The 23,370-nt window shown below is 43.5% G+C and overlaps 1 protein-coding gene across 4 annotated transcripts; it reads right to left on the bottom strand.

The window, feature by feature from the left end:
• Positions 1 to 1,957: 1,957 nt before the first annotated feature.
• Positions 1,958 to 22,907, bottom strand: ktn1 (kinectin 1). 4 transcript variants are annotated; one of them, XM_042388187.1, is made up of 36 exons: positions 22,762 to 22,907; positions 17,470 to 18,179; positions 17,138 to 17,296; positions 16,904 to 17,020; positions 16,662 to 16,792; positions 16,442 to 16,546; positions 16,156 to 16,296; positions 15,878 to 15,984; positions 15,465 to 15,609; positions 14,640 to 14,736; positions 14,354 to 14,538; positions 13,998 to 14,087; positions 13,856 to 13,893; positions 13,673 to 13,763; positions 13,371 to 13,439; positions 13,217 to 13,254; positions 12,985 to 13,075; positions 12,729 to 12,797; positions 12,586 to 12,623; positions 9,422 to 9,512; positions 9,163 to 9,275; positions 8,979 to 9,075; positions 8,742 to 8,779; positions 8,517 to 8,607; positions 7,589 to 7,675; positions 5,955 to 6,044; positions 5,753 to 5,839; positions 5,582 to 5,671; positions 5,385 to 5,477; positions 5,229 to 5,297; positions 5,031 to 5,114; positions 4,547 to 4,630; positions 3,494 to 3,577; positions 3,297 to 3,392; positions 3,081 to 3,191; positions 1,958 to 2,986 (listed from the first exon to the last, which is right to left on the bottom strand). In XM_042388187.1, the coding sequence occupies exons 2-36, from the start codon at positions 18,176 to 18,178 to the stop codon at positions 2,957 to 2,959; spliced, it is 3,855 nt and encodes a 1,284-aa protein (XP_042244121.1). In that variant the 5' UTR covers position 18,179; positions 22,762 to 22,907; the 3' UTR covers positions 1,958 to 2,956. The 4 variants fall into 4 exon arrangements, with proteins under 4 accessions (XP_042244121.1, XP_042244122.1, XP_042244123.1 ...); XM_042388188.1 differs by having other exon boundaries at positions 16,904 to 17,017; XM_042388189.1 differs by lacking the exon at positions 4,547 to 4,630.
• Positions 22,908 to 23,370: the final 463 nt, after the last annotated feature.

Raw genomic sequence — 23,370 nt, 5'->3', positions numbered from 1 at the left:
ACACAAAAACAAAAGGTAGTAGGGGGTCACTGGGGCCCATGAAGCTTTAACTCTCCTACGGTACAACAAGATACAACACTGATGTATTTTTTCATTTGTAAGCAACACTATCTCAGATTAATCCTTGGCATTTGTTGGTTCGTCCATAGCTGCACATACTTGTCCATTAATAGTACAGAGGAGTGAACTTCTTCAGCAGTTGTGCACAAGGATCAAGGTGCTTTAGGCCTTTAACTACAGGCCTAGAGGCTGGCCTTAAAGCTGTGGGTATAATGAATGTTTACTGCTCTTTTGTGTCACTGTCTCTTTCCGCTTGCTTTCATCCACTGGGCATTGTCTGTGTAAAAGAGCACTACAGTCTTTTCTGTGTCTGTCTGACTCACACACACACACACACACACACAGAGTCGAGTTGTTGGGGGGGGATCAAAGGCTCTCTAGCACATACCACACTGATGGAGAGCAGATGCAGGGAGTGGGCTGCTTTGCTGAATTTGTGCTGGCGTAGTGTGAGTGCAAATCTATGTTTAGGAGGAGGAGTCAAATGTTACCAGGCAAGAAGCATGCATAGCAGAGGCCTACTGCAACCAGCTAAATTGCGCAATTGAGACTAACAGTGTGAGCAATGATGACATAGGAAAGACAAAGCCCCTATTTCCTCACTGCTCTTTGGCAGACCTCACATGTCAGACTCTCTGTGGAAGTCATGGGACTATCCGTAAGTGTCTGACAAAGTCTAACCCCAAGCAAATTTATTGCTGGTTTTATCTCCCACATGTTTATTTCTTTTCTTTCCAAAGGACTAAGTGCCAGAAGGGGGAAAGTTTAAGAGATCACACAATAAAATGTAGTGTAAATAACATTTTTTTATCCAGAGAAAACAGGACCTTTAAACACATTGCTCTGTATTAGGAATTGGCCATTTTTCAGGGGACTGCCTCCAGCTGAAGGCTGTGAAAAGCGCTCCCTGTGTGATCCAGTTAATGACGAGTGATGTTATTTTGAAGATGCAGTGGCGCCTGTTTCTTCGCGTGTTTTCCATGAAGGTAAAAGCCAGATGTCCAATCAGCTGACTGCAGCATGACAATGTGGGAGAATGTGAAGAATGTGCTGATCCCATGTTGCCTGCGCCCCTGACCTGACCCCCCAACAGCCAACAAAACAGTACTGTTGTTGGAAAGGGCCTTAAAACATGCAAAAGATAAGGGCAAGAGCTCTTTGTGTAGATATGTCATGTCAGGCCACACAGAACCTGTATTTCTTCTTTTGATAAACTAGAGATCTGCAAGTGGTTAAGATAAATTAAAATATTAAAAGGTCACACCCATGGCACATCTTTTCCTCTTTCTTACATGGCTTGATGTACTTTAAGAGCTTACAACACACTTTCACACTCAGCCACTCACAGCATATACAAGTGACCACAACAGAGCAATGTTTTCCAATATTACAGCCAAGGCAGCAGTTGTCCTTTGTAAGCTTTTGATTATTTCAGCTACCACTAGCATACTCCCCTTTCACATCCTCTTACTGATGTTAATGTTTGTGCAAAACCTTATGCCGGTGCTGAGAACAGAATCTCCTGTTCGGAGGGATTATCCAGCATGTTACCATCACAGGAAACTGGTCACACCACAAATGTTCCATAATTGAGGCTGCACACAGTGTCAGCTTCTCTCCTGTCATACAAAACACTTACGTACAATACCACCACTGCATGACAAACATGTTTATTATGTACTGGGAAGTCAGATGAATATTTTGCCTAGTAGAATATACCTGTGGTAAAAGCTACAATAACCAGAAGCACTAAGTTCCTAGTGCACATTCAGGTTTTTCAAGACTATGGATCATATCAGTTTGAAAATTCATTCAAGGTCATGTGGTGCCCCACAGTGCTGAGGAGAAAGAAGTGCAGTGGAAGGAAAAAAAAAAAGGAGCAACACAGAAAGCTGGGCAGATTTATCAAGCATCCCTTTTATTAACATCACCTGTTACAAAAAGAACAAAATCTTCAGTGTTAATGAACTTAGCAACAATATAGCGAGTGTTGATTACAGATGATATGGGACACTTACTCCTAGAGTAGTTGCAGTAGGATTAAAAACCTCTACACTGTTGACCTGGCCTTCTCCTTCCACAGCCAGGGTCACAGACTCCCTTCTCTTTGGAGCTGCAGTACAGACTTGCGTACAATTTGTCCATGCATCTCCATAGTTACAGTCACGTAGTGACCCATCTGATATGCTGAGACCCCTTCTGATCTCCCTTCTCCCACCCAATACTGAGCCAAGGTATGCTATGTAATCATGAATGCACGATGATGCACAGGTTGTGATAGTTTTCTGGTTGGGATGCAAACAGATCAACAACATGGTGTATTTCAGCAGGTCCTAACTGGTACATTTAAACAATACATATCTTTAAGTTAAGAAAAAAAAGGACTGAAAACCCAAAAGTTTGTTTAGTCGAGTTGGAAATTTGTATCACTGCCCTCTTGAGACAAGAAACAACAAAAACTACTGCAGTATTCAAAAGGATTTCATTGAAAAATACAGGTGTTCTAAACAGAGGAATGGTTGCCACGCAGTTTGAATTATGCTGGATGTGATTTTTAAGATAATAATAAAAAGTAACTGGTGATGCTGCTGAAGAAGAGGAATGTGGTGGGGGTGGAGAAGTGTGTCTTTTGGTACAGTGTCTGGAGTGTTTTGGAATTAACAGTAACCTCTGCCTGCTCCCTTGTGGCAACAGTGAGTCTGGGAGTGGTTTGCCAGCGCCTCGGCTAGAGTCAGTTTGAGGCCGCCTACGGCACAGGTGAGGTGACGGAGGCTGGGAGGGAGGAAGTGGCTGGGTGTGACAGTATGGTGTTATGGTGGTAGTGAAGAGACCGAAGGTCAAGGGTGGTCTCTGTAGTGCAGTCAGAGTGGCTGCGTGGGCGCCTATCCTCCTCTCACTATACCTTGGGCAGATCTTTGTCAGCCTCCTGGAAGAAAACACAAATGTAGAATTATCAGACAACACAGTCAAATACAGCAGCACAGAAACAGGGTAAAAACAGCACAGAAAACAGGTCGTACCCCCTCCTGTCCCTTGGTGAGTTGCCGGCTGACACCTTGTAGCAGCTGCTGCAGTTCTCTGACTGTTTGGTTTAGTCCTGCAGTCATCTTCTCCTTTCTGTCAATCTCCTCCTACCAGAGACAGAATGACATGAATGAGGTTTACATCTGCTAAATGCAAGACATACAAAAACATACTGGACACCTCCAACTGTTACAGCTCCCCTAGACTCTTACTCTCTGTGACGACAGACTGCTATTCTCTATCAGGTCATCTGCATTGTCGGTCACTTGTGAGAGCTCCCCCTGAATCAGATCAAGAGACTGCTGGGCCTGGGTGGATAAGGATTAGAGAGTTCCATTTTTTAATGAAGTGGCAAGGTAATGGACGCTTATCAACAATGTGTACATTTGAGTCATTAGAGAGTTCTTACCTTATACAGGTCACCAGCCACCTTTTGCCTCTCATTCTCTTCTGCCTCCAGCTTGGACAGAGTCTCAGTAAGCTGGGTTTTCAGCTGGAATCAAAACACACACTGAGCACATGTTGTAAAACCAACGGTAGCGTCCTAATGACACCAATGAATCCCATTTATAGTTTAGCATTGCATGTTCAAAAAATGAACTGTAAGTGCTAAACATTAGCATAGATTTAACTGTTTTTGCATGTCCTACTAAGCTCAAAAATAGCACTGTTTAAAAAAAAAAAGCAAGGGGTTGGTGACGGCATGTTGTTACAGGTACCGGTGAGAAGATGAATCATGATACGGAAAGTCCAGTTTGAGTAATGCATCCATAGTTTTATCAGATGTCCTAACAATGCAGAGTGGTTTATGATGCTTTAAAACAGGATATTACAACTTTGGAAAGTTAATCACTGCTGTAGTCATTCCCTCCCCGCCCCCCTTTGTCTCAGTGATTGGAAGATAAACCATATAATTAAAATCATTCACCTTACACACCTTACATATTATGCAATATGTTGGGCATATTCAGACTGACAACACTTCATGAAGACAATAGAAAATTCCCCAGTGTTACGAAGGCAAGACAAGGACAACAAGACTGACGAACAAAGAGACAAGGCTTGTATAAAGCCTGAAGATAGAAAAGAGTGGGGTAAAATTAGCGCTGATGTTAGGGAAACTGAGCACACTTTTGGCCTCTGCAGAAGTTGACTAGTAAGTTATTAGTTAGACACCAGACCTGGAGTGCTAGTTTAAGGAAGAAAGAGTTAGTCTTCACTCATTGTGAATGTGAGTCATCATTCACAGCCTCTGATTTGTGATACACTTAAATATTTAATATTTAAATATGCTTCTAGGTACAAATAATCACATTTTCTGAGGTTATGAATGATGACCTACAGTTCTGCAGAAGGTAAAGAATCCCATTTTGTGGTAGTCAGTGTAGAGCCAGTGCTGAGTGCAATGGGAATAGGTTTTTTAAAAAAAGCAGCTCTAGCTAGGAGGGTGAGTAACGCTTACCAAATTCAGCTCCTCATTCTGTCTGATAGCCTCTGTATATGAGCCATCAAGTCTGGTCTGCAATTCAGTCAACAGATCTTTGAGCTGAAATTAAGTTTGAGATGCTGTGTTTAATGGGAGTCTGTGGGAGTCGGTCCAGGACAGCACCACTAAAACAGAGTCTATGTAGTGAAATCAGCTGATCAGGCCTACAAAAAGTGAATGATCTCATTATTCCGCTATCACCAAAGTCAGTCTAGTAGAAGTTAGTCTGGTGAGTGTACTTTTCAGTTCAACAACATTTAATGTTTGTGAATTTCAAAAGCCCCAAATAAAAAAAGCGTACAGGGTGTCACAGAACAATTAACAGAAAAAAAAAAAAACACGCCATGAACATGGAAAGAACACACAGCAGAGCTTCTCCTTTTGCCACAGAAGGATGAATGCTGTGATATGACTGAGGATCACAAGCAACTCTGGGTGAAGAGGTTCAGATTCTGCTCACCTCTCTGACCTCCGTCACATAGGTGGCACTCTCACGTTCCGCCCTCTCCAACTCAGACTCCAAGTGCTGCTTTTCTCTTCTCAGCTACAGGAGGGTCAGAGAAGCATATGACTAAGACAAACACGAGTGAAAATGGCAATTTGAAGTACAATAAGAGTATAAGTTTGAGAAACGTGTTTTAAAAAAAAAAAGACTGACATTTTCCAACTCTGCTCCATCAGTTAGTCTCTCAATCTCTCGCTCCAGAGCTGTGACTTTCTGGCTCATCTAAAGTAAGAGAAAGAAGAATGGTATAATGAAAAGAGTACACAGTGTAATAATATATCTGGGTTTCATTTCTGGCTGAACACATACCTCCCTCAGCTCTCCCTGCGATAGCTCCACCTTCACCCTCCAGCGAGACTCTTCCTGCTCCACACTGTTCTGGAGGCGCTGCAGGATGCCCTCCTGTGGACACAACAGGAGTTACAGCTCAGTTTTCACAAAATACATATCAAGTTTAGACACACCTAAACACAAAAATATGTAACATAAAAAAAAATGTATCTCACCGTCTCTGCCAAAACCTTCTTGTATGTCTCACAGTCTTTCTGTAGAATCCTTTGGGTTTCCTCCGCTTCCTTCAGCTTCTCAGCCAATCCCTGGTAACAGAAAAGTATTTGTGGGTGTTGTCTAAGTGTAAGGAATAATGTTCAAATTTTAATTTCTGATTTATTTTTTACCTCTGAGTCCCCTGATGCAGGGGTGGATTGTGCAGCTGAGCTTTCAGCTGCTGCCCTCTCAAATCTGTGGAGCCACTCCTGATGGTTCTAGTAGAAAGAGAGAGAGAAACATCTGTAGAACATGTGGGGACATCAAGAGACAAGAAGGCTATTGCTGGTAAACACAAGCCGCATGGAGGTAAAAATCCAATAGTACTCATACCTGCTCATTGGGCAGAGGCACATTGGGCAGAAGTCTTTGCAGAACATCTCGACACTCAGCCTGAGATGATTCCAGTGCCGTCTGGTTCTCCTACAAGGTGATGTGAGGGAGCACATGGAGATGGAGAAAAAAAAGGGGGGGGTTGAGCTCTGACTGTATAAATGGTTCAGCTGCTGCGAAGACAAGGTTCAGTGGTCATCTGAACAGATACGACCACAACCTTTTTTTCCCCCCTTCCTCACTATACTCTCCATTATCTTGTTTTAAACCAGTCATAGATTCATCCATCGGGCCACTTCAATCAACGTCACAGGAGTGATTCTTTAAAGATCATCCTCAATTATAACTTAAGGGAATTAGGATAAACACTGTGTCACTTCCACTTCCAATTACCCTAAGCCTACATCATCATCTCTCAACAGGCCACACCTACAACAAGTGTCAGATTCAGAGCACCTCACAAACCTTATAAAAAAACACAACAAAACAAAACAAATCAATCCGCCTTCCTGACATTTTAAAAAGTACCTTGAGACTCTTTAATAAATAAAAAAAGGTAGCTATCAGTCCTCCCACAATAGGCCAGCATTGTGCACTGTCACTCTGAGGCCTGAAGGGAGAACGTATGCCAAGCACTAGCCAGCTGGCACTCTTAACCACTATTCACATTAACACACTGTGTCACAAGGCAGCTCTGAGACAAGTGTAGAGTTGAATACAACCAGCGTGCGTTGACGGTACACAACAGCTGCCAAGGAACTCCCTGGCTCAGCCCTGAGAAGGTGCTTTCTACTGTACTCGGGTGGCAGAAGAGCAGCTGCTGTGCTGATGGTTCAGCATGTACCCTTCCCTGCTGTAGGGGGAGGACGGCAAAAATATGCACACGTCACTGCAACTGTTAATAGAACAGTCTAAGTCTACATGAAGGGACCTGCAGCTATATGAAATACAGGTTTTGCTTTATATGTTCTTCATGATGGGGATCAAAAACATTTCAGCAGTGAGTACAGAGCATTGAGAAACATAAGGACCTGTTTCATGTTCAGTAACAGTTTTAAAATTTCTCTTAAGAACAAACTGTATTAAAAACAAAGTCAATTCAAATATTTTTGTTAACTGATTAGCTGATGATATTTGACAGCACGGAGGTCAGAAAGCAGAATGAGGGGGAAAAACATGCTAGAAATGAGTCACATGACAGAAAGACAGGAAGCTGCAAAATGATTACCATGAATCTCAATCTAATGACAACTAGTGACATAATTTCTAGGTCACTGCACACTCATTTCCAAGCATCAGCCTGAGCATTGGGCAAGAAAAAAAAATCTTTCAGGTAAAATATATCCACTAAAGAAAAGTTATTAGGTTAATAAATTCTGAGATTCCCAGAGTGCAAAGCATAGTTCACCAGCTCAACATACAGCCAATTGAAAACTTGAGGCCAAACAACACAGGAGAGGGGTAAGAGTCAGGTAAATGAGTATGCAGCTTTTTTTTTTTTTTTAATGGATGATGGTAGAAAAAAAAAAAAAAAAAAGAAATCTCACTGGATCAATTATGGCAAAAAAACGGTATTTTGGGGGGATGCATCAGATTGGAACTAGAGTAAAGCAGACTGAGGTGGGGTGTCGAACCTTGACGGCTTTGCTGAGTTTTCCTTGAAGCATGGACTCGGTGGCTGACAGAGCTTCCATTGCACTCCAGTTTTTCTCCCGGAGCTCCTGTTTTGGTCAGTTCCAGAGAGATACTACTTTCAGTTCAGCCTCAGGAAAAATGCATTCAGTGACCCTCAAATACAGACTGATAAGAATAACAGAAGAAACCGGACAAATTTCTCATTTTAAAAATGCTCTGCTTTTCAACCATGCTCCAACCGCTAAAAATAAATATGAACAAATAGCCTCAAGAGTCCCAGTCTCACACCTCGTGTGGGTAAAAGTAACATGCACAATACGCAAGATATATATAGTAACAATGTTTTGTGGTTACTTTCTATTCAAATTAAGGAAATACTGTCTGGAGTTGCATAGATATGAAAATGAAAAAACAAAACAAAACAAAGTCCACATAAATATGCTTTTCAAATCAAATATGCCCCTCTGGAAAATAAAAGGTAGGCGAGTTTCTAATGCTCTGAATCACCCACAAGCACGGACAAGCTTGCTGAAACAGTCGTGGCCAACGGCGAGCATAACAAGAGTAGGCTGGAAGCCCTGTTATGCAACGCTCAGCTTAAGCAATCCAAATCAAAACAGACATCTGTACTGATGTGTATAATCATGTCGCAAACAAGGTTAACTAAAGAAAGCTCTCTTTTTAGTTAAAAACCACAAATAATCGCGATAAAATAAAATAAAATTTAAAAAACAAAAAAGAACATAAAGCAAAACAAGTGGGACTAAGTGGTAGTGGACAACAGGGAATATGGATGTATGCAGTGTGCAACTACACTGTGAGGAGAGTGTTTTGGGGTACCACACAAGTGGGGATGATTTCTCGCAGTGCTAGACCAGAGTTGTCTGATGTATTATATAGTTTGGGTCATCTCTGTAGGAAACCTACGTTGTTCTTCTTCCTATGAAGCTCCAGGGAGTCCCTCAGCTCCGCCAGCTCACCCTGCAGATCTGAGACCTGCTTGTCCTTCTCTGACAACCTGATAGACGACAACATAACCACCCATTATGAATATTATCATCATCATCACGTGTAGTAAAGGGTCCTTTAAAATGAACCAAAGTCTGTGAAAAATATGAAGAATGTTATGATTTAGCATGAAACTTTACTCACGCTGTAAGAAGTTCTGGGCTTGGCACTGCTGTATTTGACTGAGGAGGGCAAAAAATTACCTTATTAATTACTACTGAATGAGAATTTTATCCCTATGACCCTTATGACAGAGACAAATATATAAAAATTAAAGAAATTAGAACATGAGCACTTCTGTCATTAACATTTCCTGAGTCAAGAGGTTCACCTCCTCCAGCTTCATTTGTTCTTTCATGGTAAAAGAGGCGTCTTCCTCACCTGTTGATGTACCTGCTCAATCTTCTCACTCAGCTCCTTTGTCTTTGCCTCCAACTCAGCCTGCAGCATCTGGATCTCCTGGTCCTTTGCCGCTACCCTGCAGGTCAGATGTGCTCTTTACTAGTCTGATTTGTATGGGCTACACATGGTGACTGCATTGTGATGAGTGGGAAGGTTAACTTACTGAGCCTGGAGGTCTTGGAGTTGGGTACCAGAACTGGTCAGCTCTTCTGGCGTCTCCTTCTGTCTCAGCTGTTCCATCTCTGCCTGCAGGGCGGCCAACTGCTGCTCCAGAGCCTGCGAGACAAAAACTGCTTCAGACAAGAGCTCAAACTAGGAAAATGGGACACCATTTCTAGTCTCCTGAAACCTGTAAACAAAGTATTTCATTAATAAAGAGGAAAAGAAAGGAAATGATAACATTATATCATTAAAGCTCATACCTCAACTGTCTTCCCTCTGGCAGAGCTCACATCTTGTTCTGCCTGTAGACTCTCCTCGATTAATTTTAGCTTCACATCCTTCTCTTGGATCCTGTAAATGCAGTCAAACAAAGGCTCATCATACAGAACTGTGTAAAGTCTGTAAACACACATATCTATATATATAATGATATCCACTTGATGAAAAGACATTTAACATATATATATATTCCTGGGCAGCTGGGTCTGGTCCGCACAATAGCCCCTCTCAGGTCTGCTTCTACAGTATATAAGACTGGCATGGCCCGAGTTCTGCTCCCAAGTAAGCCATCTTTTTCTTCAGCTGACGTTGGTGGAGCCAGTGGGGCCTGAAACTTAGAGGGCTACGCCTATACTCATAGAATCTGCGGTTACAATACATTAACCAATCTTCTATCATGTATAGGCTTTGCCCTCTAAGAGCTGTTGCTATTGGGATAAGGGTGAAGCTGGTTGTGGTCAATGCCCCACTGGACCACCAGAGTCCACAAGCACTAACACACACACACACACCAGTTCACAAGCACCATGAGCACAGTGCACAATAAATATAAAATAACATAAGCTGCGCTATGGCCCTCTCCAGTTCCAGGCTCTATATGAATGGTCAGAGTGAAAGCATTACACTCCGTTCACGTAACACACCTGCTGCTGTGAGAGAGCAGGGAAGATAAGTACACAGTGTAAAAAGTCCCAATGCAAGCAGAGCAGACGACTCAGTGTGTAATGTGCCCAGAGCTGACAGTGTGTTGCTGGTTACCAAACACGCTCAATAATGAATGAGTTAAAGGAAAACTCAGACGTATCGCACAGATGGAACCAAATAAAAAGGACACAGTGAAGCCCATGATGCCGCTGCACAAATGTCTGCCACTGCCATTCCACTAAGAAGAGCCATGGAGCAGGACAAAGCCCTTGTAGAGTCTGCACAAATACCCAGTGGGGGGTCTTTCCCCGCTGTGACATATGCATGTATGATAGCTTCACAGAGCCACTGGGCCAAGCACTGTTTCGTCAGGGGCTTTCCCTGAGAATGTTCTCTGTAATGCACAAACAGCTGCTGTGTCTGAGGCCTGCTGTGGATGCCACATAATGAGAAAACGCTCGCACCAGGCAGAGACGGTGTGATGTTTCCTCTCCCTCATTTCTGTGAGGAAGAGGGAAGAAGCCTTCCAAATAAATAACTCTTGATCTAAAAGAGCCGGTTATGACTTTGGGCATGAATGAGGGATTGGGCCTCAGAGTGGCTTAGCTGCTGCCATCTCTGATAATGAGTCAAGATGGAGAGACCAAGAACGCACACAGATCACTTACTCTTTTTGCCAAAGTCAGGGCTGAGAGAAGTGCTGTCTTTAAGGACAGTAGTTTGAGAGAGATTTGTGCTAGTGGTTCGAAAGGGGGTTTCCCCAAAGCGGATAAAACCAGGGGTAAATCCCACTGCCATGCCAAAGAATTCGTGACAGGTCGCTGTCTTCTGACTCCTTTTAAGAAGAGCTTAACCAGCGGATGTGCAAAGACAGATCTCTCTCCATAGCCTTTATGGCAGGATGAAATGGCTACAGTACATGTTTAACCATAGATAGAGCCAAATTTCTATCTACTAACAGCTGGAGGGAAATTAACATCAGATAAAAAGGGCCCAATGTGGGATCTGTGACTGAAAAAGCGGACCATTTTGTTGTATAAGAGGCTGTGGTAGATGGAGCTCTCGCACCATGAATAGTGTGTACTACTCCAGGAGGCAAACTTAAACTTTCCAAGCACCCCTGATCAGGGGCCAAACCCATACACGCTGGCCTATCACTGGAAAGTGAAGGATCAAACCATCCAGCTGGGAGAGCGCATCTCTGCGCCACCAAAGTTGCCATGGTTTCCCTGACAGTAGCTGTATCATTGTTGGAAAAACATGAGGTGCTTGTGCGTTCTAGAGCCACCAGAATAACTGCTAGACTCTCTGCCTGAATGTACACTAAGGCAAGGAATCAGGCAAGGTGAGCTAACACCGCCCTGGTGATTTATATAAGCCGCTGTTGTCTTGTTGTCTGTCCTCACCACCACATGTTTGTCTTTCAACTGTGGAGCAAGTGTTTCAGCACCGTGGACAGCTCCAGGCAGTTTATTTGGCCACATTCCTCCCACAATGTGAGACTGACACATTCCTCCCCATCTGAAGAGAGATACGTCTGTGTACATCGATATGTGTACACACACGGTGAACTTATTTTGGGAGAGCAAGCAGGGACTGTCATTACGCGCTGTGACAGTCCCAAAACTTGTACAAATAAGTTAGGAGAGCTTGAGTATATAATTGCTTGTGGTGCATATAGCGGCTCTCTACAGAGTGTGTGTGTAACATGCCCAGAGCTGACAGTGTGACGTAGCTCTCCCAAGACATCCACACTGAAAGAACACAAAGGGTTTTCCAATATGACAGGTCTGACTGCGGAGAGGGAGGGACAGTTATCATGCCTCTTTGTGACACATCAGGTCGAGACGGAGACGACCGAACCAGAGGGAGAGCCAGGTGGGGGGGCAGCAATGGAGGGAGCCGAGTCAGAGTACTCTCGCCCTGCATTATTGTGCCCATCCTCGAAGCCAGAGGGATCCCAGATGACCAGGGCTTCTTCAACAATGGCCGTCATCATATCACTGTCCTGCAGCGCTGTGAAGGCATCCGCTCACCGCAGTTTCTTCGTCACAGGTAGGTGTGCACAGTAGGGGCACATGGCCTGGGACCGAGGCATGTTTCGCAGCGAGTGTGGAGGTTGTAATTCGTGATGTGACCAGCTCAGCAGGAAAGACAGAGAGAGAACCTGCCGACGGAACGATGAGTAGAAGTCATGCTTTCTTTCTTCACAAATGACTGCATCACACGCTGAAGAAAAAGAAGGAGCGGAACTCAGGCCACGCCGGTCTTATACACCGTAGATGCGGAGCCGAGATGGGAAACTGTGCGGGGCACAATGACGCAAAAGAAAATCTTCACGACTGCACATGCGCACAGGGATAGACCCAATAGCGAAAGCTCTCAGAGGCCGAAGCCTATACAACTAAAGTTCGCCATTTCCGTCTAACAGTGTGTGTTTATGTTTTTGTTGACCACTAACACAATCCCTACATACCAAAGTCAACTAAATTGATCTTACTTGCTCTGGAGTTCTTCCACTATTGACTCTGATGATGCCTGTGTTAAGGGAAAAGAAAATGCAAAACAAATGATTACAAAATGAGGTGAAAAACAAAAGAAAAGTAACTTAACCTTTTTATTATAAATTTAAGACCAAGTCACCTGTTCTGCCATCTTGCTCTTCAAGGTCTCCATTTCTTGTTTTAGTGCCATATTCTCTTCTCTTACAACCTGCATCAGGGAAAGAAATTACTTAATGATTTTTTTTCCCTCATTAGGGATTGTGATTACAAGGCAGACAGTGAAATGCAGAGTCATTTAAGGGATGCTGATGTCAGTCAGATGTGGAAATATGTGTGTGTGTGTGAGGTTCTGCTACCCTCAGCTATACTTTTCTAAAACCAGAGAAAACAGACACCTTGAGCTCCTCCTCTTTGTTGGCCACCTCGATCAGCCCCTTCTCCAGCAGGCCCTCCACGGTTTTCATGTTCTCCTCCCTCTCCTGGACACTGGGTAGGATGCAATGTTTAATAAAAGGTCATTCAATGATTGATTAAGGATTATTATTATCATTATAGATGGAATAATAAGCCTAACTAGCTGATGCGTTCAAAATATGTATTCGGAGATGGGTTTCATTTTTCACACACCTCTTCTGGATCTGGTCCAAAGCAAGCTGGGAGGCAGCCTGCGTAGGAAGAATCAAATGCAGATAGAAAGATAGAAAGGGCGTGTGTCAAACAGAAGAACACAGAAATTCACAGAAGCTTTTTTTTTATTTGGAAAAAAAAACAGTTAGCTGACCTGATCAGAAATCTGTGCCTGCAGATTCTGAAACTCTGCCTTCAGTGACATGTTCTCATTGTGCAAGGCCTGCGGAGGGTTAAAGACAGAGACAGAAACAGGAAAGAGAGTTAAATGAAGTCCATTTAGCATCTGAAATGTGCACCGACACGTTCTCTTTCCTACACGGTGGTGTACATTGTCTTCAGCCTCTCGGCACAATGAGGGGCCTACAACGTGTTCAACAAATTCCTGCTGACTAATGAACCGATGCAATGTTATTATAAGAAGAAGCTGTAGATGAAGCGCTGTTGTGCCTATACCTGCATGTTCGTTTCTCTACTGGCCCCACTACTCCTCTCAGCGTTTAGAGAATCCTCCAGACTCTTCCTCTGCAGCTCTTTCTCAGCCAGTCTGGACAGAGCAGCACACAAACCAGCACTGAGAATGATATCACTATTAATACAATTGCTATGTCTGAAAAGATTTAAAAAAAAATGTCTTACAGCTTCTGTAGCTCCTCAATGTGGGAGGCATGGGTGACCTAAATGAGAAAAAACAAAAATCTAATTAGCCAACATATACTCACAGATATGGGGGTTCATCTCATACCAAGTAGACGCAGGTTAACGAGGTTGACCCATATACCTGGGAGGAGATCTGGACCTGCAGGCTTTCATTCTGGACTTGCAGTGTCTCATTCTGGACCTGAAGACCTTTGTTTTCATTCATAAGTTCCTGTTAAAAACAGAATGCATTAGTGAGTACAAAGAATGTGTGTTGCTCTGCATCTTGACATGACACTTCAGAGCACCAAGAAGCCATCAATGTAATTCAATTTGATTCTATAACAGTACAATTTAGCTCAATTTAATGCAATTCCATATAATTGTGTTCAATAAAGCACAACCAGTTCCATTTTTCTCCTTCTATAGGGTTGATAATTCACACAACAAGACAAAAAAATATATACATTTTTCATAAGCGATGGCGTGGCGTCTCACCTGAGCACGGGCCTGCAGAGAGTCGTCGGGCATATTGTGCTGGGACGCCTCCAGAAGCTCCATCACTCTCTGCTCCAGGCGCTCCTTGGAGACCATGGCTTCAGTCAGGCTGCTATGTAGGTTCTGGATCTCCTTGTTCTTGTTGTTCATCTCCGTCTCCGCTGCCAGCAGCTGGCTGTGGATCTCTGCACCCACGCACACACACAGTTCTGAATGTCACCTGACCCCTTTGTAGAGGCAAATATTTAAAAGATTGTGTTTTAAGTGTCATATCATGTTTTATCACCTTGCTTAGAGGCCTGAAGTTTCTCCCTCTCAGTATTGACGCTGTGGAGGTAGTTTTGCAGTTCTTCCCAGCGACGCTTAGCATCTTGTAGTTGACCCTGGGGATCGAGAGATACATACGATTTGGTGAACATTTTTCTTTCATTCATTAATTCTTTTCATTAGAACTTGTACAGTTTTAGTATGGGTGGGGAACTGATGACCTAAGCCTGGTAGTGCTGTAGCCACATTGCACCTGGTGTACTATAAAGACCATCAAGATACCACTTGAATTTCTACAAGCTTATGAGTCTCGTCACTTTTTCTTCAAGAAGAAGGGTCTGTCAAACTAATTGAATGGATCTAAATTACAAAATATTTGAAACAGTTTGTTTCATTGGTTCTTCTGTACAATACAGAAAAACTGTTTTCCTTCATTCAAATCCAAACTCTTGATGTGACTCTCAGGTTCTTTGCTGAGACTTGTCTGTGTCAAGCCAGCGACTTAAATTTCAATCTTTGATCGTGGTCAATGAAAAAAGACAGGAAAGACTGATCTGGGTGCCTAGCAGGAAAGTGTTGTTTATACACACAGCACAAAGCCTCAAACATTCCAGCTTCCAAAGCCAACACAATCTTCCCAACCTAGGTTCTATTTCCCCACACCCCTCCCCAGGACTTCCACTACAACCTCCTCCTTTTTCCGTGGTAAAGCTGCCACACCCACGAACCAGATTTGAAGCTGTGTGGTATGCCCAGGTTTTGTACAGCTCAGTTCATTTTTATCTCGGCTGGGGAAACCGAAGCCCAGGCTAAATAAACACAATGTGCATCTGGATTAGCGCACCTCCAGCTGGGACACGTTCTGCTTGTAGTTGACCTCCAGCGACTTCCTCTGGTGCTCCTCCTGCTGCAGCTTGCTGTTGTTGTCTGCCAGTTCTTTCATCAGACCGGCGTACTCAGAACGCAGCTTGTTCAGCTCGGCTGAATTCCTGTCAAGTAACATACACACATAAGCACAAATCCTTTTGTATAGTGGGAAGTTTTTGACAAACCAAACTGCAAACAGCCCTTACTGGGCCTTTCACATTGTGTAACTGCATAATGTGAGCAACGCTGGATCATACTGAGGTAGAAAGTGCAAAGACCTGAAATTCTGATATGAACTGGAGTGTTTTACCAAGCTGAGCAGACAAGACATTTATGAAACTCTATACAGCATGATTAGTTGATTCTTATCTACTGCAGTGCTGTACTGACTTGCTTTCCATCTGGTTGGTGGCAGAGCTGACTGCGTCCCTCAGGATGCCGTTCTCCTGCTGCAGTCGAGTGATCTGGCTCTCCAGCTGCTCCCTCACCTGCTGGAACTACACACGAATAATGGGAATCAATCTCCATCACCATGGAGTGTTGAGGTGAATGCTAAACAAGGGTTTTTAATATCTGTATGAACTGTATTTGATGAGTGTTTTCTGATATAATACAACTATACTGATGATAAAACAACAAAATTGGAAACAAATGCATACTATTTTCACCTTTATCTGCATGGTCTGGAGCTCCTGGTAGCTGCCCTGTGCTTTGGCCTGCATGGCCCCTAGCTCTTTCTCCATGGCTGAAACTTGCTCTCTCATCACAGCCTCCACCCGGCCTGTCTTTTGCTTCTCAACCTGAAGCTCCTGAAGCACAGAGGCAAAGCAAAGCATAAGAAGCACTTCACTGAAACCAAGGGAACTATTCCTGAGGGATGTACTTTAGCATAAGCCAGGAATAAATAATTATCTGTATCTTGTCATTCATTAGGGCAAGTATGGGAATCTAGACCTGGCCGAGCTGTTTCACTTTGTCCTTGGCGATGGAGGCCTCCTCTTGCAGAGTTGTTAGGAGTCGCTCTCTTTCCTGGGCAGCTGGGTCTGGTCTGGCTGCGGACTAGTAGTGACAGACATGAGATGAAACAGACATTGTAAAATCAACTTAAAATTCTGGGTCTCTTACCAAATGCAAATTGCACCTAATCGAGGTTCATCACTTATTAATCTCTCACTTTGTGCCAGGCATCCAAGGCGCTGGGGCTCTTCTCTCGGAGGAGCGCGATCACACTGACAGCCTCCACCTCTGACAGAGCCAGGCTGGACAGACCAGACAGCAGCTCCTTCAGCTTCACCTCCGTGTTCTCTGTTAAAACACACAAGATAGGAGACGCGATTAAGCAGGTTATTATATAGATAGTAGATGTGGAATTTCAAAAAGTATTTAGGGTTCCAAAATATTGTCGTCTTCTCTCACCTTTGTCTGTCTCATTCTTCTGTTTCTTTCCACTCCCTTTGGATGGTACATCATCATTATGGGCTGCCTGGTGGTTGGCAGAAGCTGCTGAGTCAGCCAGAACATGGGATTCATCTACTGGATTTGAGAAAAAAAACTGGTTAATTACAATGTGATGAGTTCAGGATTCAGTTTGAGCAGTGTCAATAAATTCAGATATAATTTTGCATGTGGGATCACAGCATCATCATTTACCAGGCTCGGTCTTCTGCTTCTTGGCAGAGTTCTTCTTCTTGCCACTAGTAGCGACTGGAGCTGCACCATCCACAACTTTGGTTTCAGCCACAATAGGAGCTTCTTTCTTGATTGGTGCGGGAGCCTGCTCTGCTTTAACCTCTGGCTGCTGGTCATCCGCTGAAAAGAGAGGGGGGAGAATACTGTCAGTCTAGACTGATGAAACAGGATATTGAGTCATCATTAAAGCCTTTAGGCCAAACCTCCAACCTCTAATGCAGCTACTATGACTAATTTCACATCCCATACTTTTCTAGTCAGTTAACAATCATCATGTACTCTTGGCTAATCACCTGGCTCAGCTTTTTGTTTCTTCTTGTCTTTCTTCTTTCCAGAGATCTGGGGAGGTGTCTGAGCCTGAACAGGAGCTGGGGCAGCTTGGACCTGGATCTGGACTTCAAGCTGGGGAGAGGGTGGGCTGGACTGTTTACTAGCAGCTAGAGGAAGTTCTGCTTTGCGGCTGACCGGCTTGGAACCGTTCACTTCTGGCTCCTCAGAATGGGAAGTTGTAGTTGTAGCTGCAGCTGCAGCGGCAGCGGCGGCAGCAGCAGCCTTGGCTGCCTTTTTCTCCTTCTTCTTTCTCTCTCTCAGACCAGCAGGAGCCTCCGCTGACACTGAAACAGGCACATAGGGAGTAGGTGTTGGTGGATCAGGAGCTGGTGTAACCACTGGTTCTGGTTCCTCCTCAATCTCCAGAGTGGAACTGTTAGCACCATCAGCTACATCGAAGTCCCGCAGGTCCTCTTCAGACTCTCCTCCACCTCCACCGCCTCCGCCACCTCCTCCGCTAGCACTCTCCTTCTTCTTGCTCTTCTTCTTGTCATTCTTCTTACGGGTGTCTGGCTTGGACGGCGGTAGCTTGAGGTCGCGTTTCTGCCGGGCCAGCACCTCGTCGTAGGAGGTTTCTTTCATGAAGAGCCAGAAGAAGAGGAACATGAGGGCGATGACTAGGGATGGGGCCAGGATGAGCAGGTACTGAGAGTCGTAGATATCCACCGCCATTCTGCAGAAAAGGAGAAAGACATGAGGGGGAAAAAAAAGATGTTTAGCTATGATTATAATAACAGATTTCTACCAACAAAGACAACTGGCAAGGCCCACTCAATTCCAGTGATCTCAAGAATATAACGGCTTGAAGATGCCTGTGATTCCAGCTCACTGCTCATGGTCCTGCTGCCCTTGGTTGAGTTTCTCAGGGAGAATATTAACGTGCAACCACTGCTACAAGCCAGGAGAGCTAGTCTGTGATGTGTGAACTGGTATGAGTATGAGATATGGGGGAGTGGAGGTGTTACATCAATAGTGCTGAGAGGGTGCGTGTGAGAGGGCTCACTCACACCTTGTCCTCTCTTAGTGATATCATCCAATTAGACAACACTACCCCAGATACACTGCTTAACATCCTCCTTACCTTTTACACGCGTTCACGGCTGGGATTATGAAAGCCAAATTGGAAAAACAATAGCGGAGAATAAAGGCTTTACTCACACTGGCTTAAAAAAAGGAGACAAAATAGGTTAAGAACATCAGAGAGACAACTAGGCTAAAGAGAAGATGACTCACTGGCTCATTTAGTCACTTTCCTCCTTCAGCCCTCACAGGGACAACATGGTGGTATTCTTAACTCATATCAGGGTGGATTTGCAAGAGGCAAAAATACACCCACATGCAAGTGTCACCAAGTGAGGTCTGCTGCAGCTTGGCCCTTGCTTGCTTAAAGCAAAAAAGGAATTGCAGGCAAAGTTTACAGAGTCAAGAGGTCCTGACACTTAATCTGTTTTGCATCTGCCAAAGATATTCTTAGGAACTATGTGTTGTCTCCTAAGGCTACACAGTGAGAATGAATTGGGGTGGAATCAATGCAGATAAAGCAGTAATAATTTGCATCTTATAGCTCACTAAAAGCCACTATAAACCAAGTTTAAACTAGTCCTCTCTGTTGATTTGTCATTTCTCAGGATAAACGACACTGAGGAAATGCTTGCGTGATGGCTATTGAGATGGAGTAGTCTCTATTGTGAAATAGCAACGGTTACTTGTGTATTTTACACATATGTGCGTCATCAATTAATTCAGTTTTTCAGCCAAGCAATGTTCCAACAGTGCTGACAATTTCAAACAAACACCATGCTGCTCTGTCAAAAAATATTTCATCTTTATGCCAGCTGTTAGGCGGAGAGCTTGCAGTGCCAACAATTCTAATCTAATGAACGGAAAACCTTTTCAAAACATTATTGCATCTGGACTGCATCAATTTTTATACTCAGGATCACCCGGAAAGTGTGTCTTGCGAACTAACATGCAGCAAGGCCTTGTGCAAACTTGTGCACTGGTTACAAAAATAAAACCACAGTGTTTTGAAAATGGACACAAGTTGATCCCATGGTGACGATAACAGCATTGTGTTGTCAACAATGCAGAGCGGCACAGAGAGTGAGTGACCTGAGGTGCTACACAACCCCATCCTATACCTAAGATCCGTGGCGGTAATGCAGTGTAGGAGTCAGTGTCGTAGGCCAGACCTCTTTAGTAATTTGGATTAAGCAGATTACCCATGATAATACATTTAAGAATAACTTCCACTGCAGGGCTTCCTGAGGACTGACAAGCTTAAGCCTATAGTGTAATGTTGACTCTGTTTCACACCCACCTCCAAAACCTCTCATTACATTACATCACACACACAAGGTCATGATAATGTCTAATATTTGACTTATTTGTTATCCTGAAAAAATATTTTACCTTTCTACCACCAAGTGTTTCCTTTAAATATGAAGTAAAACAAAACCCTCCTTATATAACATTTAAAACTTTTTAAAACAGTTTTCATTATATAATATATCTCATTATCTCCGACTCTGACTAAACACATCTGACAGGTTTTTCTCACAGTTGATTGGGAACGTTTGCCTTACACATTCAGTACCTATCCACTTCAATTCCTCTGGGGTGTTTGTCTGGCATCTGTGTCAAAGAGCACACATTCCTCCACACTCGACAGGCTACAGCTGGGGGCAAACTCATAAAAATATATGTTAACTGTGAGCGGAGAAATGGTTGTTGGTTTAGGGAGCACTGTGAAACCCACAGGGATAAAAACCCATACCGTAATTTGAAAAAATTAGCCTTTACTTGACATTTTTTTCCATTCCCTGCTCACCTGTGTATGTATAAATATATATATAGTCTCATCTCTGACCTCATTAGAAGATGTGTCATTCATTTTGGACAGCAGGATGTTAGCACACAATCCACAGACGCAGGCTTATAGGCAGCATGCAAAGGTCAAAGACTTTCAGTGGCCTGGAGGATACTGTCCAAAACCTGGACATGAACTAGCTTTTTACAGAACAAGACCAAAGACAAAGATAAAGAAGCTATAGTACAGGACGTACTTTACATACACACCGTGGGTGAATGAGGTAATAAGGTTTAGATGGAAGGAGAACTGCTTACTTTCAGTAGCTACCAAATCAGGAAACGTTTTTTTTTCCTCTAAATGTCATCAATTGTATGTTCCAGGAAACTCCCAAGTCCAGACCAATTGAAGCCGTGAAATAACTCTTAAAGCAATATTGCCTCTTGGCATATAAAGTGAGGGTGGAGTAAGTGGTGTAAAAGTTTGAGGCCTGCTTGCTTTCTTTCAGTCCCACGCCTCAGAGAGGAAGGTGCATGAGTCTTCTTGCGCAGTCCGAGCCTTGTCCCAGCATCAAAATGAGCCCGGAGGACAAAGCCCTCTCGGGCTGTTGGCTCCCCGGAATCTAGCCACTTGGCTGGCCGGCCCTCCTGATTTGGCAGGCGCGGACACAGAGGAACTCCTGATAACTATCAGGCCCAAAAAGCAACGCAGACAGTTCTTGAAAACCAGGCCAAGCAGCAAAAAATGTAACATCTTAAAGATGGCAACAATTTACATAACAGCATATGTCATCCAGGAGAACACAGAAACTTGGAGCTACTCAAGTGCACAGTTCCTCTGGGAGGCATTACGCACAGACCACAAGTGCAATTTACAACATGGAAATCAAATGTAAATCAAACTACTCCCATTTCCTTGGTTCGAGATTAGAATAGTGCTACAGAAAAAAAGCTATAAAAGCTAAATTTGCAATTATATTAACTCTATCCCCTTGTGATAATAGCGGAACCACTCGCAGATAAAGCAACAACCTTTTTATCAGAAAGTTTAAATAATTGCAGGTAATTAAAATACACTAGTTTGGAGTGATAGGTCGAACAACTGAGCAGTAAGGATAACAAAAGCATAAACCATCATCCGTATCCTGGTAATAAACTAAACTACCAGTAGCAAAGTACAAATAGTGGAAAACATTAACACATGGGTGGTTATTAGTCCTCTGAAACGGTTTGGTCTTCCTGGTAAGACCGCAATAAGGTAAATGTGTGAAACAAAAGACAACCATGATAAGCGAGATAAACCTCAAGTAAATAGGCAGGAGATGTCAGATAGGAGACGTCTACAAGATAGTGATACTTATGACACAAGGGTAGAAAGGAGTATCTTCATGGACTCTGAGCCAAAGTTTCTCAAAGTGGGGACAAGTAGTCCTTGAAGGATTTCCAGTAATCTCCAGAAAAGTACTTAAGTTTAGAGTTTAATTAACATTAAAATCAGTTTACCGAACTACACAGATCCGGGAGTAACCAGGACACAGTGTGACAGCCATGCATAGCCATATCTCCAGTCATCACCTTATTGTAGGTGTAAATTTAACACTCATGCCGTTAATTTTAAGTGCCAGAAATAAGTCACAACATCTCCACTGTTCTTTAAGAAAGGGTGATGTCCAGCAAGCCACCTGACCATTCAACAAGGGCAGTTCACAAAGGCAGAGTACCAAATGTCCCAGCATGCTAAGTCATGTGTAATCGTCGGCCTTGTAACGTTACAGACTAGTGAACCAAGACACGCAATGGCAGCTGTTCTTACAGCAATACGAATGCTGGTAACAGATGCAAAAAAGGCAGAACTGATCTAATCTTGCAAGCTAAGTTGCCCCAATCAGCTCCTAAATCACACGATAAAAATCAAACGAGCCATGACAGCGAAAGAAGAGGCTCACATGTCGGCGACAGGCTCCCTCCTCCACCACCATGACTAACAGCCGAGGCTGATTACGGTTGGCCTGGACATTGCTACAAGTAGTTGCTACAATAGTTCAACCCTTACAGGAAAAGGGGCTCGTCACCACTCGATGAATGAGCTAGCTAACATTAACGCTAGCCAACTAACGTGAGCCGGCCAATCCAATTATTAGTACAGAGGAAGTCCTCAGCGATAGAAGTGACCACGAAAAACGTTTACATGAAAACCCAAGTTTGTGTCTCTTTACAACCATGGGAGGAGGCGTGGATTCTGCCCCCACGGGCCTCGTGTGACTGGTGATCCAGCCTCCGTCTCTCCTGAAATCTCTGACCCGGTCTGCTGCTCCTTTCTTCCGCTTCAGTCCTGAGGGCCGTTCCCAGGCCTGAGTAAAGAGCTTAGCTGCGCTAAGACCGGGATAAGCGGCTATTTAACAAGAAATACACGTTGTATCGGGGAAAACGGAGGCGAAAACACTTACATGTAGCTTCAAATTGCTCTTGCTTTAGATAGTAATGAAATGGCGTTGTTCTGCGTTGACTCAGGCAGACTCCTGACTTCCCAGGGCAGCTCCAGCCTGGCTTTCTTCTGCGCTATCCGGACCGTCAGACTATCTGCCGTTTCTGGTTCGCGGGGGCGGGTCATATAGTCAGGCTGCTAGGGAACGCTTGTTTTGTGACTCGAGGCATACCGAGCTGAGCCGTTACAGCACTAAGGTACAATAAGAATTTAACACCGCCTTTTTGAGACGTCCCGCGTTCTTAAATCGCAAGAAGGACAAAAGCAAAGAGGGGAGTGGTCATATCATTTCCCCAAAGTCCGTAAGACACATGAGTATGTGAAAAGCACTTGGATATTTCTATGGAGACTCGAGTATTTCTGTCTTTTTATACACACATAAAATTATATATATATACATATATATGTTCTGTCTTTTTATATATATATATATACACATATATTTAAAATGTATATATTTTACTGCCTTTTATATTGTGTTATATTTTATGAATTTTTATATATATTTAATATTTTTTCTGTAATGGAGCCTCTCAGCCAAAGTATTTCACACAATTGTTCCTGTATAACT

Source organism: Thunnus maccoyii, chromosome 16 (genome assembly GCF_910596095.1).
Source record: "Thunnus maccoyii chromosome 16, fThuMac1.1, whole genome shotgun sequence".
Taxonomy (NCBI): Eukaryota; Metazoa; Chordata; class Actinopteri; order Scombriformes; family Scombridae; genus Thunnus; species Thunnus maccoyii.
This window is presented reverse-complemented; position numbering and strand designations above follow the sequence as displayed.

Excerpts from the sequence above, each read along its gene's own strand:
- ktn1 (XM_042388187.1), bottom strand. The coding sequence starts at position 18,178 with ATGGCGGTGGATATCTACGACTCTCAGTACCTGCTCATCCTGGCCCCA. Across the intron at positions 14,737-15,464 it reads AGAACGTGTCCCAGCTGGAG|GGTCAACTACAAGATGCTAA; the intron begins GTGCGCTAATCC and ends CTCGATCCCCAG. Across the intron at positions 9,513-12,585 it reads GTGGAAGAACTCCAGAGCAA|GATCCAAGAGAAGGATGTGA; the intron begins GTAAGATCAATT and ends CTGCATTTACAG.